This window comes from Cyanistes caeruleus, chromosome 18, assembly GCF_971803275.1.
Source record: "Cyanistes caeruleus chromosome 18, bCyaCae1.hap1.1, whole genome shotgun sequence".
In the NCBI taxonomy this organism is placed as follows: Eukaryota; Metazoa; Chordata; class Aves; order Passeriformes; family Paridae; genus Cyanistes; species Cyanistes caeruleus.
Window position 1 is genome coordinate 5,194,712 of NC_141718.1, and position 13,087 is coordinate 5,207,798.

The 13,087-nt window shown below is 44.8% G+C and overlaps 1 protein-coding gene across 5 annotated transcripts in view; it reads right to left on the reverse strand.

The window, feature by feature from the left end:
• Positions 1–13,087, reverse strand: part of TTC28 (tetratricopeptide repeat domain 28) — a 104,728-nt gene that overhangs the window by 46,605 nt on the left and 45,036 nt on the right. For all 5 annotated transcript variants that reach the window (XM_086855977.1, XM_086855975.1, XM_086855976.1 and 2 more), the window contains one exon: positions 995–1,142. In XM_086855977.1, coding sequence (XP_086712103.1) covers positions 995–1,142 — 148 coding nt within the window. The remainder of the gene's footprint in view (positions 1–994; positions 1,143–13,087) is intronic.

Sequence of the window (13,087 nt, forward strand, 5' to 3'; positions counted from 1 at the left end):
TCTGTGCCTGACCAAGCACAGGATGTGTGCGAAGAGAGGTGACCAAAACTGCAGAAAGAAGCTGCTCCTTCTCCAGGAGACAGTGCTCCTGTGGCATGATAGCACTGGACCTGCCCAACTGCTTTGATTTGTCTAACTGCAGCAGGGAGCACAGTTAATACACAGCTGCAGGGCAGTCAGCCAGAGATCATCCTGCCAAATTTGAGGATGCTCCCACAGAATACCATATAACCTGCATTCTAAGCAGCAGCCTTAGTACCTTTGAGTAGCAAATCAAATTGCATCCACCAGGTAGCTGCTGTATAGGACAGAAACTTCCAGATTAATTCATTTTGTAAGATGGAGAAAAACACTGCAAAAAAGGAAACACCATCAAGGATATTTTTTCATTTCAGTGCTCCTTGGCTCCTCCTGTGGCCCCCAGCACCATCTGCTGAGGATGACAATTGCCATGTTCCCTCCTGACTAATAGCATTAGGGCACTGCAGCACAAAGCCTGCAAGAGAAACAGAGCTAGGAGGAGACAACCCCCTTCCTCAAGAGAAAAAAAAATCTTGGAAACAGGGACACGATGAAAGAGAGGCAAAACACTGCACAGCTCATATGGCTTCAAGGTCTCTGTGATTTCAAACACTGCTTGAACAGAAGTGAATTAGCAGAGCAGCCTTTTTGCCTTCTGGAATGCTATGTTTTAGAGACACTAGTCCCACAGAAAACCTGCTGATGTGCTCTTCTGGGCAAACACTGGCCTGGGGCATTTCAGATGTGCTCCTCCCAACCAAAACACTGTGGGAAGGTGCTCCAGTAACAATACAGCCAGGGCCACAGCAGCACACACCTCTGCCTGATACTGGAGAAAGGAAAAATGAACAAGGACTCCATGGGAACTGCTGTACAAACCCAGTCTGATTCATCCCCAGTGGCCCTCAAGCTGGCTATCACCATCTTACTGTCCCACTCAACCAGAAGGATAGTTGAACCCCCGTGTGCTTACCTCGCATGGGAGACTTCATGGCGGCCTCGACCATGCCGACCAGAAGCTGAAGGCTCTTGGGATCCTGCGCCAGCCCCGACGCAAACGCGGCCAGCGCATCCGCATGGCGTCCCAGGTACTGCAGGGCCACGCCCTGACGGAAGTATGCCTGCAGGAACAGAGGCAACAGCAATGCCCATCACTGAGCCATCAAACAGGCACAAATAACACAGCTGCCCTGATCTCATGCTGGTGGACAACAGGCCACACCATCGCACCCCGGCTTCTCTGCAATCAATGCCACCCAACACTGCAGTCCGGTCTGTGAATCCACCAGCGTGCACCCCCTCATTGTGATCACTTTTTGAGTTTTAGCAAGACCTCTGAACTGTTTTGGAGACCAGGGCTGGTCAGTACTAGTAGGACAAAGCTTACCCCTTGGACTTGGCCAAATACTACTTCTTAACTGCTTATAACCAGATGCTTTTTCTCAAGACCCTCCTTGCCAGTCTTGGCTCACACAGCACAGAAGCAACCCTTCCTCTCTCGTCAGCTCTTGCCAATGAGTCCAATATCAATGTCCAGCACTAGCAGGGCCCAAAATGTACTGAAAGCTCAAGCTGCAATGAAACACAACACAAAGATGCAGCCAGGAGCTGAGCCTTCTTTCTCCACTCACATCCACTGAGGCAGACACTGTCCAGCACTGCCCCACTTGCTAAGTGCACTATAGATAAAACACACACACACTTACACGCCTACATTGATCCATACAAGCTTCTTAGACTAAAGCAAGACACTCATAATTCTGAAACTGTTTACAAGACTATTTTTCTTCATTCTCCAGAAAACCATTTATGGGAACCTGCAGTACCCCCTGGCCCAAAGGGTATCCAGAGCTGCCTGGGAGATACTGGGGAAAAAGAACACAGAAAACACAATCCACTATTTACAAAGTACTCAGATATTTGTAGCACACACATCTGGACACTGTTATAAAAAGGTCTTGAATCTTTAAGTACCTTTGATGCCTGTTAGTCAGGTTTTATCTTCATGCCCAGCTAATACCTTTCTAATGCAAATCCTTCTGTACTTTGAATTCATTCAGACCTATTTCAATAGCACAAATATAGAGGATAAAGCATTTGTATTCTTTAAAAGTGCTTTAAGAACCAATACTGCTCCTTGAGATTGGCCCTCTTGGCTAGGACCTCATAACTCTCTCTTTGTCCAAAATAGCACAGAGACCTGCACTCAAGATAGATCATGTATACATCTGGGAAGTCTTTTTACTTAAACAGAAGAAATCTTTCATTAATTTCTGAACTCGTTAGAACATTCAGGCACTTTTGGACTCCAATCCAGGAAGGCAGAGATTAAGGAAAATCAGAAATGATGTGAGAAATTTAGAGACATGAATATTTAATCTCTTTTCCATTAGTAAGTCTTGATTGTAGAACCCCTTTTAATGAATTCAATGAAAGCAAAATGCTTTTCATTAACCTTTAGTATAAATGTGTTCTTATTGAACCAAACAAGGCACTGTACTGGAAACCCAATTCAGTGTTAACTAGATTACAAGCATGAAGCTTTAAATCAAAGAAAATACAAAGAACTAACAACACGCAGCAGCCACCAAGCACAAGTCCTCCCAGCAGAGTGTGAAGTGTCACCTAAATCATGCTGTACACTGTTCAATCTTGTTTTTGCAGGATTACCAGCTAATTACTTTCTTTACTGCCTGATGACAGAGGGAGTTGGATACAGCACGAATCTGACTGGGACCTTTCCAGCCCACAAGGCTGCTTGGTCCAGGACAGCCGTACCTCTGGTTCAGCTCTCCAGAAGGTGGGCATGGACATACAGCCAACAGCACCGAGTTCCATGTGGTGTGTGGGCATCTTCAGCACCTTGTGCTTCACTGGCACATCTGGAATGCTGAGAAATGAGAATCCCCATCCTCTGAACCTTGCACAGGCTCCAGGTGACAGGAGGAGACAAGAGGAGCAAGACCCACAAACATACAGTTCAGTTCCGCACATTCTGAACATCCTTTATGAAAGGGCTTTTATCTGCTCTGCACATCTATTCCTGGAAGTGCCCCTGGAAACTACTTAATTTGAATACAAACACAACATTCAAAGCCCAAAAGAGAAACCTATTAATCATAACAGAAAGTACAATTTTGGCCTATTTTTCTCCTGCAAAAAGACCCTTCCTTCCTTCCTCTTCCAGTTTCCAGCATACACAACAATGCTCTCTGCACATTGTGTTCCCCATGGCCCTTTAACTAAGTAAATAAAAAAGCATTCACATCACCTATTTCCTCCCCAAGAGGCATTTCAGAAGTTAGTTTAGTATTGGAATGAAGACACTGTATCAAGGGGAAAAGTCTGGAAAGAGGAAATGGCGAGAATCACCCTTTGGAAGAGGAGAGGAAAAGGGAAGGCAGGGAGCCAGCAGCTGTAGCTGAAGGAACGAGCCAAGGAGCAGCTCCTGGTCCCGACACAGACAGAGCCCTCCCCTGCTGAGAGAGCTTTAAATTTTAAATCACATTATGTGAAGATACTACAGCGCTCACTCTACAGGAACAGTTACATTAATTTTCCAGTGATCCCCAATATGAAAAAACAGATCAATTCCTTTTAAGAAGATTAAAGCAAGGAGAGAGAGACAACGTTTCACTAAAGACAGAAACAGCAGGTGTTTTCTAACCTGGCTCTCTGCATCCTCAGTGTAATACAGACAGCTGGAACCATCTCGTTCATTTTTGCAATTTCTGCATCACACATTCCAGGAACAAGGCACTGTGCAAGAAGAAAGCCTCACTCTCAGCTGGAATTTGGCACCAGATGCCTCTCTCTCAATGGGAACTCTTTTCTCCTGTCCTTGTGTTAGCAGGATGGACACAGCTGTGCTGTTCCCACCTCCAGAGCCACAGCATGTCAGGGGTTCCCAGCACCTGCAGCCTGAGCTCTGCCCAGCACACCACTGCCCATAGGACAGGGAGAGCAGGGATGCAGCTCTCGCCAGCAAGAGCCTTTCGGGAAGGGACAAAGATTAAAGAGTCCAAAGCAGCTCTACAAAGCAGCCAATCTCATCAACTCCCTGATAATGTGCTGGAGAGGCTGTTAAGTGAGCATTCCCACATCTCTGAGAATCAGACACCAGTGCAGGCTCAGACAGCCAGGTGGGCTCAGCCTCCTGCACAACAGGCTGTGCTTCTGCCCAGTTACCCAATTTCATGCAGCCAAGGGAAGGAGGGAGGATAAGGAATAGATAGAGCTTTTTATCCACAATGCCTTTGAAAGCACTGTTGATATTCTGGAAACAAAAATAAGTTACTCCAATTAATTAACTGACAAAATACGTTTGGCACTTGAGTCTTCTGAGCCATGCAAAACACTGTTCCTGTAGCAGAGGCTGCTCAAACTGCTGGCCACAGGACAGAACCCAGCGAGGTGAAATGGCATCCCTCCCAGCACAGAACTCAAAGGGCAGTATGTCTTCCCACCTCACTCAGGTTTTGCCACCCATTTTTGCATACTTGCCTCTTTGCCCCATGTTTTTCAGAACATTCCATGTTTTCACAGCTGGAATAAAGATTTCACTGCTTTGCCCTACCCTCCACTTAATTTTTCGAAACTTGTGTGAGCACGAGAAGAGCACAGAGATGGCCCTGCCCCTCGGCCAGGGCAGTTCTGTGGGGCCAGCTGGTGGCCCAGCAGTCAGCATCTGCCTCGGCAGGCACAGCCCCTCTCTGCAATTCTAAGCACAAGTCCTATGTCTTCTGCTCAATTTATTGATCCATGTTGTTTCTGTACACATCAGTATTTTCCATATATTATTATGGTCCATTTAATGGAAAAGGAGAATTTCTGTCTGCCCTTCTAGAGCTGCCACTGGACTGATGGCTGCAGTGTCCAGACAACACATATAAACATGCCTATTAGCTTTTTTGATCCTCATCATTTGATAACCCATCTAGGTAACTGTTGAGACCCTGAATACTAGATTTCCCTGTGCAATCTGAAACAGGATTAGAATGCAAATGTCATAATTAAATGGCCAATACCAAGAGGGGAGCTAAATTTTTTATTAAATCTTCTGATATCAACATGCAAGAACTGTTTTAGGAAACAGTAATTGGTTTATAATTAATACAACATATGCAATGAAGATAAAAACACAGTACAAAGACACAGCATGTAAATAATGAATGGAACCTTTAAGTTCCCCAAGATTTTGCTAAAAAAAAAAAACAAGTCAAGCTCCTGCACACAAGGAATGCAGCAACAGATTCTACATTTGGGATCTCCCCTCCCTGCTCATCCCCCTTTCTGCAGGGATCCCTCTGCCACCACATCTCACACCACAGGCTCATGGACATGGCACACTGCTGCCCAACGTTCATTGGATAACAGAGACAGAGGAACAAAACTGGAACAGCATCAGAAGAACTTGAAGCAGAAAATTCCTGTCAACCAAACACGGAAAACTTGAAAAAAAGCACCTTGGTCTTAGACAAAGGCTGCCATTGTACACAGGGCAGGAAACTCAAGCCACCTTCCTGCTGCTGTCAGCTTCAGACCCTGGACAGCCGGCCATCGGGGCAGGAAAGGCAAACACACAGAAAATGCTTCTTCCATAATGCTCCCTTGGTTTGCCAGATCAGGAGACGATGCCAAAAATAGCAGGAATAATCTCTGATGCATTTAATGTTCTCAGTCTGCAGAACACCTCTCGTGCAGTCAGACCCAGTGCCCCTCAGGGCCAGCTGCACCCACTGACCAGTGCTAGCCATGCGAGGGACCAGCAGAAGGGAGGGAATGTGTGAACAGCTGCCACAGCTTCTCAGGGCCAAGCACCAGGTTGAATCTGTCCTCTCCTCTTGTAACTGTTTTACAGCCAAATTTTAGAGAAAAATACGGACAAATCTCTGCTGTGGGATTTCAGGAATGCGAAGAGAGGGAAGACTGCACTTTAATTCAGAACACATGTAGCACATGCATAAATACTGCTGCTGACCACACCAGCTGAATTCCTGCTTTCCCAAAATTAAGGTTGCACCCCAGGTAACACTTTTCCTTCACAGTCCTACATCTGGCTGACACCTGAACCACAGCTGTCAGCCTGCCCTGGAGAATCAGCACAACAGATTTGTTGTCTCTGCAGCTTTGTTTCTTTATGTCCTACCTGTTTCCAAGGTGCCTCTTACAGAACTAGACTACTTAGGAATGGAAATTTCCTCTAAGCTCCATTGAGCCTATAGAGAAAAACAAGATGGGTAGATAGGTGGGTGGGTGTAAAAAATCTTGCCTTGTTTTATCCAAAGAGCATTTAATCATTCTTATTAATTGTGCACAATTAATTACCTGGTGCTTAGTTTACTTTCAGCACTGCACTATGATATAAATTATAAATTTAATTATTTTCCCCAATCTGGGTACTCTTCCTCTGGACCCTCTTGGCTTCACTCTCCATCTGTAAAATCCCTGCACTTCCCAATTATCCTGCCTCCTCCTGGTTTAGGTGCTGTTTGATTGCTGTGAATCTGAAAAGCATTTAGGGTTGCTTTGGAAATGCTCTTGACTGCACTGGGATAGCAGAGGTCATTTAACAATCCTTTAACAACTTTGGCTTACCATGACAAGACACTTCACCCAAATGACTCAAAAACTCTGTAACTGCTGAAAGTCAGATAAACTTTGATCAGCAAATGGCAATTTGATGACAATGTAATATAATAACACAGTAATATAATAATATAAATATAATAAAATATAATAATAAAATGACAAGAATTAGTGAAGTGCAATATTTTAAACTAGCATTTCAGGATTTTAACACAGTTTTTCCAACACAGCAGACAGGCTCCACAAAAGCAACAGCTCTGCATACAACCAAACATTCCAAGAGAAGTATAACGCACCCTGAGAGCCACCAGAATTACACTGGACTTTGTGGAAAGTAAGTCCTAAAGCCACCTATTTATCACACATCTCCATGGGTCCATTCTCAAGACTGCCCTGATCTTTAGCTACATCCTTTCTTACTGGTGAAGTAGAAAAAAAATCTGAGCCGTACAATCTCCAGGAGAGCAGAGCAGTAGACGAAAGCAAGATGAAATACACAGTAGTTAGAGAAAAGGATAAGAGTGACTGCCATGTGCTCACAGGTGGGGGGCTGCAGTGGGGAGCTGTTCCACATTCCCTGGAGAAGCACCTGATGCTCAGCAGGGACTGTGACAGAGAAGCCCAGCACAGACATGGGCTCCTGCCTCTTGGCTCACCATCACCCTGCCAGCGCCCAGCCAGCACCGCCTGCCAAGGACAGAGCTGATGACAGGAAAGAGGGGAAAAATCAAATTTGCAAAAGTACTAAACATATAAATCTCTTTGGCCCAAGTGAACGTGGGAAAAATTCTTCAGCAGGGGCGTCCCATTTAGTAAGTTTTGCCAGATCATTACTCTTGTAATGCAAAGGGGAGAAACATCAACACCATGTTTCCCTACAATGATTCGCCTCCTTTATCACAGATCTCTGAAGCACCAAGTAATTTAGTAGTTGCTATGGAAACTGCTAGTTTTATTGAACAGCCCTGAAAGGGTCAAGAGGTACCATCAAACTGGCCAATTGTAAATTATTTCCCTGCTAAACATCTGCTTTATTTTAGTTGCCCGACCACTTCTCTGTTTTGCTGTTAGAACAGTATCTGGATGGACTCCAGAATAGGTGTCATTCTTCAGTGGGGCTGCAACAGCCAAGTCCAAAAATAGAGATTTTCATTTTCTAATACACTGCAAAATCCATCAAACAAAGGAGCCCTACTGAGGGCACAATAGCAAAGGACTGGGGACTCTTCTTTCTTGCATACATCATCTCCAACTTGAGGCAGTGGTAACCAACACAAAAAACTGATTTTTACCGTGATCCCTGGGGTTTTCACACAGCTGCTTGCACCAGACACAATATGAACAACCCATCAGGCTGATCCACTTGTGTCTCCAGAAAAGGGACAAAACATCAGCAGAAGAGCACCCTGCCCCTTTCTCAGCAAGCACCCAAGCTCTTCTCAGCTTTGCAACCCCAAGAAAGGATGGAAAGGGTCAGTTGCCAGAAAGGGTCTGTGCTCCAGGAACACAAAACATTGCATTGCCTGTACTGGACTACCAGAAAACAATGTAATCTACCTTCCTTTACTCACCACACAAAAAATGGCACCAGAGATTCCAAATGCTAGTTAGCAGCTTCTATTCCTACAGGCCAGGAGAACAGCAGGAGTACTGGCTGCATTTCTAGCTTTGCTATTGAACTCACTTGGTTTGTGTCAGTTCCATAAAAGTGTCAGATTTCTTATTATTCACATTTATTGAATGTGTGTCTATGGAGCAAGTCTTCCTCTGTGGAGGACATGAGCAGCTCCCCTGTGCAGAGGCACTCCCTGTGTCTCTTCCACAGACAGAAAGCTGCCCTAGGCAATATCACCTGGAAACCCTTATTAAAGTTACCTTTAATGTTATCTTTAAGTAACCTTTAAGTTACAACTGTACTTAATTCAAATAACTGGAGTAGGCAGGAGAAAGCATTTTATTACAGAACATACCTGAATTTAAGAGGCTGCATGCTTTCTAATGACAACCATGCCTAAGTTCTGTGCCCAGGGTAAGCCAGTAAAGGGCAAGCTCTCTGCCCTCCTCATACATTCTCTCCGTTCTTCATCTGGCTGAAATTATTCAAGTGATGACAAAGAAAGCAAAAGCTGTGTCTATGTAGACAAGTTCTGGTCTTTCTCACATATCCTGTGAACTCCATTACTTGTGTAAAGTCTTGGCTTGGAAGAAAATATTCTAAGTTCTAAGGTATTTGGCATGCCTTGGTATGGTGACTCCAGCCTTGATTCAGATTTTCCATCCCCAGGAATCCCAGAAGAAATGAAGACATTTTTCTGTACATCCACAGGAAAATTTCTCCTTCGTCAGGAGATGAGTTCATAGTATTAATTTCAGTTCTCTTTTCTAAAATTATCCACCACAGACTAGAACTTCCACACACTGGAACACAGCAGATACTGGAGCACTGCTCTGTTGGGACACTCAGCAGAAGGGCCTCTCACATGGCCAGGGCTTGCCTGCAGAGCACAAGGCTGGACTCCTCAGAATGTTATCAGGGCTGCATAGAAACTGAAAATCATGCAGACATAGCCACAGAGACATCAAAACTAAGAAGAAATGTTTGATATGTCACAGTTCCTTCCAGCTAACAGGAACTCATCTGGACTCTGATGCAGGCAGGTGCCAAGTGGTAGAAGAGCTTCCCTACGAACAAATGTGAGGGGTCATGCTAAGCCAAAAGAGATCCTTCACTTTCAGAGGCACGGTTCAGGAATGCTGGAGGAGAAAACCAAGCAGTGTCCTGCTCAAGGACCACAGACTGGCAAGAGGACAAGGGAGTCCCAGTTCACTGGAGCTGCTCAGCAGCAGAATCATCCAGTGTGTTAATTCTCTCCTGACTAACAGACATGGCAACTGCCCTTACAAAGCCAACAGCTTGAGGCTTATGGTAGTGAGATCCGTTCAACACTCTGCCACACAACACCCCACGGTAACAGTTCCACTTCAGCCAGGAGCCCCTGGGCACAGGCAGAACGCCGAGCTCCAGGCATGCACCATCAGCACAGACCTCCTCAGATGTGCCCTGAGGACCCCCTAAGTGTTTCCTGCAACTTCCACTGGCCTCTCTTTTGGCATTTCCGAGAGGATGTTCTGACAACCAGGTCACTGCTGTTCAGCTGCAGCATTCGTGCAGAGTAAATACAGCTACAGTGAAAGCTGTGTCTCTAGGGAAGGAGAAAGCTCACAATAATTACAGCTTGCTGAGAAACCACCAGCAATGGAGGTGGCTGTAGACTCTTTCCTGTCTGTGAATTGTACAAATCTGAACTTTGGATGAGAGGTTTAGCACAGTAAGCACCAGGCAAGTCTCCCCCACAAGGTACCAAGAGCAAGCAGGAGAACAAAGAGCAGAAAGCACTGCCTGCTGCTTGCCACCGGCACGCAGCCCTGTCAGAGTGCCGGGAGGAGGACAAGCAGGCTTAGTGAATAATTGAAGATACAGTGATGAAATCTCAGAATGTCAGAGGCATAATACAGTTTTGTAGGTTTCATCATGAAGCCTTGAATTCCCAGATAAGACACACTGAATAATTTATCCCTGTGTCAGTACTGGGTCATCAGCTGTTCACTCACAGCACACTTCAACACACTTGAATGGGTCTGAACAGACTAAAGAACAGGGTCCAGAGGGAAGAGGTGAGGAAAACTCAACGCACTCACCCTTCCAAACACTAAGCTCAGATAAAAATGTGTAGACCCCTCAGTCATGTCCTGTGCATGAGGTCCCACAGGTTCTGAACCTGCTTTAGTGCTGCCCAGCACCATCCTGCCCCAGTGCTGCTCCTCAGCACAAGAGACCAGGGAACCCTCCCGAGCTGGCTTCAGGCTGGATCTGTCACCCTGTCACCCAAAATCAGCATCTCAAAGGCCCCAGCCACAGCTCTGTGCCACTAAATACCGCTCACTCACCAGAGCAGGTGATGAACACTGCACAGCTTTTGGAACTTGCCAGGCAGCTATGTGCACTCAGATTTTATTGGTTTAGTGTTAGTTTTTTCACATTTTTGGCATTCACTGTTGGGCAGTTACCTGTGCAGCAATCCACACCCAGCCTGTTTAGTCAGTAACTGAATGGCAGCAGGTAAAAATCCTGGCATTTCCAAGTGGCATTCCACAATTGCCACACCCAACCACCCATGATGGGATCAGAGAGCACAGCTCAATCTGTCTGGGCAATCTGCTTTCCTAGAAATCTGCTTTATATAATATGAGCACACAGGCAGGTCACACACAACAAAGCTTGTAGGATTTAAATCAATTCTCAACCATCAAAGACTTTCCCACATACTAATATCCTGAAACAGCCCCCATCAATACTGACTGACCTGGTAGCATGAGTAATTACCTCCTAGTTCATCCTTTAAATGACAGAGGAATCCTTCCCAGCTGAGCTATTCCCCTGAGCATCTCCCTGGGAAGAAGGAGCAGTATTCAGAAGCAGAGCTGCATGCCTGTAGCTTTCCCTGTGGAAAACGCAAGCAGTCACCAAGGAATTCCCCTTTCCACCTACACTGACAGGATTTTTGTAATGAATCAGATTATTTGAGGGGAAAAAAATTAAATGTGATACAACTACACTTGCACATATTATTTTGGCTTTCAGAATAATAATTTTTTTGTACTGTTTCTCTTAAAAATATAATTTAAATGGAAGGGTCTAGAATAAATTGCAGTAAATTTCCTGAGGCATTAATTACATCCATTCATTATTTGTAAGATACAACAAACTTTTCAAAGACTCTTGAATGTCATCACTGATACAGTGGGATTTGTGCACTGGTGATTGTCAATAACTGGATACAGAGTCAGAAAACACCTGGGTGCTAAAAAGGCAAGGAAAATGTTTCAAAAAGAAATGGAAAGTGACACTTAAGAGTCTGTAAAGAACTGGTCATTTAAATGACAACGTGCCAGACAAAGGCAAAAGACAAGGAAAGAATGAAGAAATCAAATTCACTTAAGTGAGCACGTATGTGCACTCATGCATATGCAACAGAAAAAAGACAGCCAGTCACAGATCAATCATGCTAACAGACCATATGAACATCAGAAAATGCAGGTCTGAGATAGTGTGTATCCAGTGGGATAGAAACAGAGACATAAGCAAAGGTACAGCTGCCACAACTGCACCAGTGTCACTATGTCCCCACACTGTCCTGCAGCAAATTTTTCTGCATATCAGTGAAGCCATCTTTCATTTAATTCTTGCCTAATTAAGTGAAAAACAAGCACATCATCCTTTAGGTCTTTGTTAACACTTCAGTAAATAATTCCAAGCTTTTCTCTCATTATATGACAATCTTTCAAGGCATCTGTTCTTTCTCATCACACATCTCCAAATACACTTCCAATCAGGGTGCCACAGCTCAAGAAGGACATCACTGTGCAAGATGACAACCACCACACTGGGTCTGACAAAGGCTCCTGCAGACCTGCAGGTGATTCTGGCCTCAGCCAGCCTGGATCCCTGGGAAGAGCAGGACAGGCATGCAGACCTCAAAGCCCTTTTCCACTCCACTGTCTGTGACTCAGTACAGCCTGGAAATGGCAAGACACAGAAGCTTCATCACAGCCCATGGCTGAGTAGGAAAGTCCTGCAGAGCTCAGTTCTTCACTGAATCAGACAATGAATAGGTGAAAGTTAAAAACTTCTCCTGAAAAATGAAACAATTAGGAAATGCCTTTTCCTGGGAACATGCTGCTTTCACAGCAGCATGACAGAGGTTATTTTGAACTTATTACTTCCACTGGAATCAGCTGTAAGTAATTAAATTTAGTCACAGAAGTCTGATCTATAAATGGAACCTACAGAAGCAATTACCAGATATTCCACTGGATCAGGAAGCATCTGTTTGATGTAAACTGAAAAGAACATTATTTATATTGCATGGGAAGTCACAGTAACATGGTCCCCTTACAGAGATTTGCTTAGAAAATTACAGTTTTCAGTCAAGAGGGTCACAGGTTATAAATTCCAGCCATGCTCTGCTCCTTCCACTTGAACAGTCTCATGGGCAAAAAAGACAATCGTGTGACACAATTTAAAAGGACTGTTTTGGCTCCTGTTCTGCACTCAGAAACCACATAAAGGAGGAGCTAATTAAGCTTGCAAGAGATGGGGTGACTAAGCATTAAGATTTTTAAAATAATACATTTTGATACCTCATTTTGTCTGTTTGGAATCCAGACTATGCAGAATCTGATGGATCCATGAACACAGTGGGTTTCTCTCAGCCCAGCCCCTGAGCATGCACTTTTTCCCTCCTCAAACCACCACTGTACAGCTGGACTTGATCAGGGAAAGCTTGCAGGATTTTGTATTCCTGAACACAGAAGTGCAGCCTGACAACAACTGAGGACACCAAACTGAGTGGGGAAGTGGACATTTGGGAAGGGAGACCCAAACTGCAGGAAGACCAGGGTAGGAAAGAACAGCATG